The sequence below is a fragment of the Macrosteles quadrilineatus genome, unplaced genomic scaffold (genome assembly GCF_028750875.1).
Source record: "Macrosteles quadrilineatus isolate MER2022 unplaced genomic scaffold, UCM_ALF_1.0 Scaffold_4__1_contigs__length_99947679, whole genome shotgun sequence".
Taxonomy (NCBI): domain Eukaryota; kingdom Metazoa; phylum Arthropoda; class Insecta; order Hemiptera; family Cicadellidae; genus Macrosteles; species Macrosteles quadrilineatus.
The window spans coordinates 32,064,655-32,071,998 of NW_026542597.1; the positions used below are offsets into that span (position 1 = coordinate 32,064,655).

At 32.4% G+C, this 7,344-nt stretch overlaps 1 protein-coding gene across 1 annotated transcript; it reads right to left on the reverse strand.

The window, feature by feature from the left end:
- Nucleotides 1-1,207: 1,207 nt before the first annotated feature.
- LOC128992457 (uncharacterized) lies at nt 1,208-7,006 on the reverse strand. Its single transcript, XM_054416035.1, has 3 exons — nt 6,818-7,006; nt 2,396-2,680; nt 1,208-1,741 (listed from the first exon to the last, which is right to left on the reverse strand). Exons 1-3 carry the CDS (start codon nt 6,975-6,977, stop codon nt 1,467-1,469), a joined length of 720 nt encoding a protein of 239 aa, XP_054272010.1. The 5' UTR covers nt 6,978-7,006; the 3' UTR covers nt 1,208-1,466.
- Nucleotides 7,007-7,344: the final 338 nt, after the last annotated feature.

The following is a 7,344-nucleotide window of genomic DNA, read 5'->3' on the forward strand; positions in this document are numbered from 1 at the left end:
CATAATTAAATTAATAAAAAATAGATTGATTAAGAAGTGAAAATTATGCACCGACTGTAAAATAAATGTTTGACACTTGTAAGTTCTAAAAAAACTGACTAAAACCTTTCTCAAAGTAAAATTAACTTTGTTCATATTGCCTAACGAAGAGAGCTATGTCCCTAACGTAGAATATGAGTGGTACAGTAAACTGCATAATTAATACAAAGACATGTTTTACCACTATCGGGTGTTTCATTGCCTAAACTCTCGCCATTGTGTAAAATATTTCCTTTATGCAGTTTTCACGTGAAATATCATGTTGGCGATTGAAAAATGTCTCATTCACTTGGTTACAATGTAAACTTTTATATATGACTTTAAACGAGTAATAGAAAAAAAAACAAGCAAACTATGAAATGTTTTGTATATAAAAAATTTTAAGTATGAACTATTAAATTGCACGTTGTGTTATTCATAAAACAAAAAGCATAACGTTCTTTTCACCACACTATGATGTTTTTGGCTGTATTACATACGTTAATTGGTGGCTGAAAGTTACGTTTTGCTGGCCATGCCAGCTGTCACCAATTTGGGGACCGAGCAGGTTTTTACAGGCCGGGGCCGCAAAATCAGCTGTCCGCTTACTTACTTAGAACATGAATGCGTTTTAAATACACAATCGTAATCCATAGCATTGCAATATAGAATTGTGTTATTGTCACCGTTGCCTAGCAACTATTTATTTTTATTTTGCTGATTCCTCATATCATTTCTTCACATAACCTTAAAGTTGTAGTTGTGTTGAGTATCAGTGTGCATTATTATAGTGGTGAATAGTGGTTATAGGGTTTAGTGTGGTGAAAAATAGCGTTCGTACCACGGACCAAAATGGTTTTGCAGCTCTCGATCGATTTAAGTTCTCGACTTCGTCTCGAACTTAAAAACTATCTCGAGCAGGCAAAACCTCATTTTCGGCCCTAGGTACGAAATATACTATTTTGTAGTGCTAAATAAGATTGATAACTGTATTGTACATGTGAGACTATGTTTAATTATTGCTGTGTTGTTTTTATTGTTTGTAGCAAAAAGGGCTATATATGATTTATCCATATTCTTGCCTTTTTTAATATCTGCCCTAACAGGTTGATTTAGTAAAATTACTAACTCTAATCAATACATTGATATCATGTGAATATACCAAAAGAAAAAGTAACAAACCAATGGGTTTTAGTTTAAAAATTCTTTTTATTAAAATATAATAAACACATTGTTATTTTGCATCCTATGATTCCTTAAAAATTTAATAATATTTTCCAAAAGTTACTTAAACATTAAGAATTATTATTTATGATAATAGTTTTATTTTGTAAATGTGACAGAATCAAGAGGATACAATTAGATACTTAACAAGCCCCCCATTGAGAACATTATATAAACAAAAAATGCCCCTACGTCAAACACGCCAATCCCATACCTGACACGCATTAAGCCTTGTTTGGCATTGGGATGTTCTTGAAGATTGAGTCTGTGTCTCCAAGTTTCCCGCGGGATTTCTTGTAGCAGGCGTACAACTCGAGGGCGATGAGGACGAAGAGGAGAAGGATGATGAGGAGAGCGAGGAAATGCTGGAAGGCCCATCCTCCAGGGATCTCCGATGGAATCTTCTCCGGCTTGGTCTGGTTGTACTGAGGTCCGAAAATCTTGTTGACGTCGAAGATATAAAACACAACGTGGTGTTTCTGCTGTTCCTCTTCTGGTTCTGGAATAAATTGAGAGGTGTAAAAATGGTAAATCTGTTTAAAAAAATGTTTCTGTAGGCCAATATATATGTTGAGGCATCCTGGAAAAGAATAGTATATGTAAAAGTACTGCAAAGTAGGCACATTTCGCCAAGGTTTGCTATTAATAGTGAGTTGAATACCACATTCAACACACGAATAAGTGAGGTTGTATCCCCCTTTTAGATATTAAAACCACCTAAAAAGTAAATCAACCCTCTTATATCTATAGACAATCCTTTAACTATCCCGACGGGTAGCCATTTACCATTAGTTTCAAAACATGCCATTAGCTACTCAAAGATTGCTCCATAGTAAATTATGCAGATACAGTGTATACATTTTTACACATGGCTTCTGACTGTATTTCAACATTCAAAATACATTATTAAAGTTTCTCCGTCAAAAGTCATTGCATGTCTTACAAGTGTTACCAAAACGACCATAGAAAAACATTGGCTTTGATCGACAATATTTATTTAATCTTGACGGATTGAACTCCCTGGTTTGAGGTTATATGTACTTATGTGCAAGCACTTAGGTACACTGGTATCGTGTGTGTAAACGATTTTACTTTATGTAAATGACATACTTCCCGTTAATCACAAAGTGAAGATAATTCATTACACTGTTACCTTGTGGAGCTGTTCCCATGTGTATAGTGAAAGAGGGAGTAGCAGTTGGTTTCTTCTCCTCTTCCTGTTCTTTGTGGGTTTCCGGTTTCTCGAACATTTCCTGTGGCGTTTCCGTCGGCGTAGGTTTTGTTTCCGGTCGGCACTTGCACTTGCCCTCGCCCGACTGTACCTGCTTCGCTGCTCCTTCGCAGAACGCCTCCATCCTCATGAGGTGGCAGCGGAAACGACACGTCGCTGAGGGGAACTTGCCGAAGAAGCAGAACTCGCTCATCTTCATTGGTGGCTCTGTGGATAAGTCATTGCCTTTAAAGAAAAATTTGTGAAATTGATTTGTTGGTCTGCTTTGGTAGGTAGGTTTAGATCAAGTAGGTCAATCTGATTGTACAACAAAAGAGCAAAAACGTGTAAAGGAATGTTGTAAAATAAATTTATAAAGGTTGAGTATCAGTTTATTTACAATACACAAAAGTTCTATTTAAGAGGAATATGGCATTGGAACATAAAAAAGTAGTAATCGGTTAATATACGTTAAAAATAGAGTACTTAAGGTTGTTACATTAAGGTTGTTAAAAATAGAGCTTGGTCTTGCAAAGAAATAAACAATATTTATCAAAAGAGCGTTTTTATGAGTTTATTTGATAATTTTATGTTGTTTAAGCCTTTGATGCTCATATATGCTATTTTAATAACGAAGAAACTTTTTATATAAATAAGCATACTTTGTAAAAAAACGTGTTCTAGAACGGACCTAAATGTTACTTAACGAGCAGTCAATGGAAAATCAAACAGATAAAGCATGTATGACAAGACATAATTATATTAGACTTTCGCCTTCGTGTCTGTTAACTTCCATAATTTTATCATAAAAATGCACAAAACAGTTCAAATGAATCTATAAAAATGGTTTTCTAGTACTGTATAAAGAAGAATAAACATAATGTACGGTATTCAAAATCCATTTCATTTTGTAAAATGCTGATCATCTAGGTAGTGGAGTTATCATGTTGTCATGTTTGCCTTAGAACATGGCAACATAATAACCCCTTAACACACCCTTAAAATATAATTGCTCTCATATTTGAGAACAATGAATAATTTTATGATATTAATGTTAATGGTTTATACAGTTAATGGTTTATGACCTTTTTGTTCATATAAAAACAATAGTTTATTATTTACTACCGAAAGTGTAATTGATAATGGTAGGCTATATAAGTACACATTTTGTATTTCCCTATATATTATAATATAGTTTCACAAATCTGTTGGTCTTAACATAATCGTAGCTTCAGATTTATTTTCTTTTTACATTAGGAAACTCATCACTATAGAGGTGTGAATATTTGGAAAAGGTTGTTTAATAATTAGTTAATGATGAGTGATATTTTGCTAATGAATACAAGAAGTACAGCACCACCGTTATAAATGAAAGGATCAGTTCTTACAAGAGTTATTCATAGTAAATTATAGACTGTAAAAATATCGCGGAAAATATGTATAAGAATAAATATACAAACATTTCAAGGAGACATAAATACTGTATCTCTTTAAAAATAATAAAATAGAGACCTTTAAAAATAATATATTGTTTGAAATTACGTATAATCTAAAACGTCACAAATTATAAATTATAAATAATTACGTAAATGCAATTTTTTCCAATAACTTTTTTAGATGTAAGTTTAACAATTAAAAACTCGTTGAGACATTTACCCTCAGTTGCTTTTATCTTTAGGCAAAGTCGTTTTTAACTTAACGGGCGATGAAGTTAACCATTATTAACCATTTAACGCATCATTGCGGACCAAAGTACCTGAACGAATCACTTAAGAGGTATTTAAGAAGAACTTAAGAACTGTGACATTGCTCTGGTTGATCTATTCGTCAAACTCTCTTTTATTGGTTCAGAATGAAATTTGTGAAAAATTCTACATTAATAAGGCGAAATTATGAAAGTGTAAAAATAAGTAGTATAAAGTAAAAAAAAAACATTTAACATTGATTTATACTTCTTAATAGAAAGTTGTAACGAAAGAAAGAGTTATAATTTTTAATTCAGTATCGATTATATTGAGAATGATGAATAGTTATTGCTTGACTATCAAGTGAGTTCATGGACAGAGGAAAGTTTTTCTTGTCTAGTAGACCTATCTTTTGGAAGTTTTAAGATAGATGGACCTACCTTATGGTAGGCTCCAAACGACAGGCATCAGTCAATCATCTCGTCATGTCATCATTAGAAAGTTTAACATCGTAGCTTATGGAAAAGATGAAAGAGGTCTCTATGATCAAACTTTTACTTTTTTATAGATCTCCTAGATCGCCTGTATTCTAACGGAAATTTAATTACAACCCAATAAGCCTTCCAATAACACTACTATTAAACTTTTTAAACGACGTTAATATGCTCTAATTGCTGTTTACAAAATAATTCGGCCATTTTTTTAAAGAAACGATATTCTCAACCACTCACTTGTAAAAAACATAGTTTAGTTGTGTCAACCTTATTGAATGCTTCGAAATGATCAATATAAACACAAATGTGTACCAAACCAATCGTTTGCATTCATCTCTTCTGAACTTTATGGACGTTATGAACTTTAGATACATTTGTATTTTGAAACTAAAACCAACGCAATCTCCACGTAGCAGACATCTGCTGGTAGATATCACATAATTCACACAAACACGGCCGAGCACAGCTGGTGTGAGAGATTAGCACCATGTAAACTATAATTAATGTGCAAACCCTGGGCTTAGCGTCGTGTGTTTTGGATTAAAAAGTTGTAAACAAAAATTTTTCACTGTCTAAAGAAAGATTGAGTTAAATTCCCAAATATTAGTCATACAATCTAAGTAATAGTGAATTAATGTCAACTAATATTCTCGAATTGGACCTACGATATAAAACTCTAGAGGGGTTTATACAAAGTTCTTTCTAAATGATTAATAAAAAAATATAATGTTATTAAAAAAAATAAATAAATACAAATTGAAAGGAGTGAGGAGAGTTTAATTAATGCGTAAATTAATAAAAAAAATCTGGCTGAGTTTAAACAAAAAAAAAAAATTATTCTTTGGGGTTTAAATTCTTTAAAGATGCAAACTGTATATAAAACAGTTGACTGGTTCACTAAAATCCGTCTGAAAATTATTGCCTTGCCAAACTTATATGTATTCCAGTCGCAAATGTAGGCAAAATATAAATAAGTTGTTTGTAGAATGGTTTTGGTTTGATTTTGTTGCATATCGGCGATGTAATCGGATTTAGAAGATTTAATTGCTAAATTCAGTTGTTTATACGGTCCATCCAATACAAATGATAACGTATAGTAGTACTTTGGTATTATACCGACCATACCTATCGACCACACGTATTAATTATAACCTAAACTAACCTAACCTAAGGGTGGTTAGGTTAGGAAGATTTTGTTAGTTAACAAAACAATGGTACAATCGAGTGGTAGGTATAATGCCAACCTACCCGAATACTATTCACAATAAGCTATGGGTGACATGTTTGGACCTATCAATAAAATTATAACAATTATATTCAAATTTAAATGTTTACATTAAAACTAATATCACAAATCAATTTAAATATTTTTATAAATAATATTACTATATTTCACATACTAAAAATAAAGCCAACCAATCATAATAACATATTTTGCACCCAAGATACTTTTGGGACCATTTTGAAACTGTTCAGAAACATTTCATGACACTGAAGACCGCGGTAAAGAATTTCGTTTGCACGCTTACTTTAAGGATGGAGGTATTTTAAGACTGCAAACATCTACTTTATTAGTTTTGACTTGTACTGCGTAGAGAGAAAGAAAGAGTCTTTAATTTTACTAGTACTAATCGTATTAAAATTTTTGAAAGGATTTACACAATCTTATTAATGGTTTGTAGTTTATGGTTTTATGGAGTGCTCACACATTTATTTAAACCAAACTCAAGACAAGTGAAACAAGTGATTTCAACTAGGGATCTCACTTACAAATTTTAAACGGTTCACAGTAAAAAAAGAATAACACATTTTAGATAAAGTAGTTATAATTTGCAAAATATTTAGTTAATAAGTATAATGACACTAAACTAGTACCTCTGCCCAATGTCCCTTGTAACAACCATCTTTATGGAAAAACATGCTGTAATTACGTCCTAATTAAAATATATTTTAGAAGTCAATTTCAGATTAAAAAATAAAAAAAAACTCTCTCAAAATCCTTATTTTATTATGAAATTAAATACAAAAATGTCATATTGCATCATTATGAAGACAATTATTTTGTAAGACGTGTACAAAAGTGATGATGCATATGTAAAAAACTCTATTTTATAAAATATATAGATTGAAAACAAGATAAAATAACCAAAGATAAAAGCGTATATATTCAATCTACGAAACATTACCATTTTGGACTGGCACTAGCGCTGTGGTTGTTTTTGAAGCGTCTTCAGATGCGTGCCCAACTCCATGAACATCTTGTCCAGCTCCAGGGTCAGTTCCTAGAGGGGGTTCGGCGGTCACGGCTAATACAAGCGTCACAACAAGTACTCCTACTAGGTACATGGTTGGGAGCAAACTGTCTAGTTTGATAGTAGAGCATTAGACACGTCACCTGTAATGGTACACAGATGACACAAGTGTTCCATCTGCACCTAACATCCAACATGATGTTGCAATAGGTGGGAATGTTCGTACTGGGTTGATTTTGAGGTGAAAGAAGGTTAGCCGTTTAAGATTTTTTGGGAATTGGTATCGGCTTAGATTAATTATACGATTTCGTGGCAGAGAATGTGTTTTTGACCATGTCAGGAGTGAAACTTTGCAGTTGAATACATTAACTTTGTATATCTGGCTTTGTTAATGTATTGAAGTGATTTGTAGGTTAGTATACATAAAAAAAATGGAATTTATGCTTGTTTATATTTGCAAT

Coding starts and splice junctions, on each gene's coding strand:
- LOC128992457 (XM_054416035.1), bottom strand. CDS start 6,977: ATGTACCTAGTAGGAGTACTTGTTGTGACGCTTGTATTAGCCGTGACC. Junction 2,681..6,817: donor GCTAGTGCCAGTCCAAAATG/GTAATGTTTCGT, acceptor ACTTATCCACAG/AGCCACCAATGAAGATGAGC. Junction 1,742..2,395: donor CATGGGAACAGCTCCACAAG/GTAACAGTGTAA, acceptor AATTTATTCCAG/AACCAGAAGAGGAACAGCAG.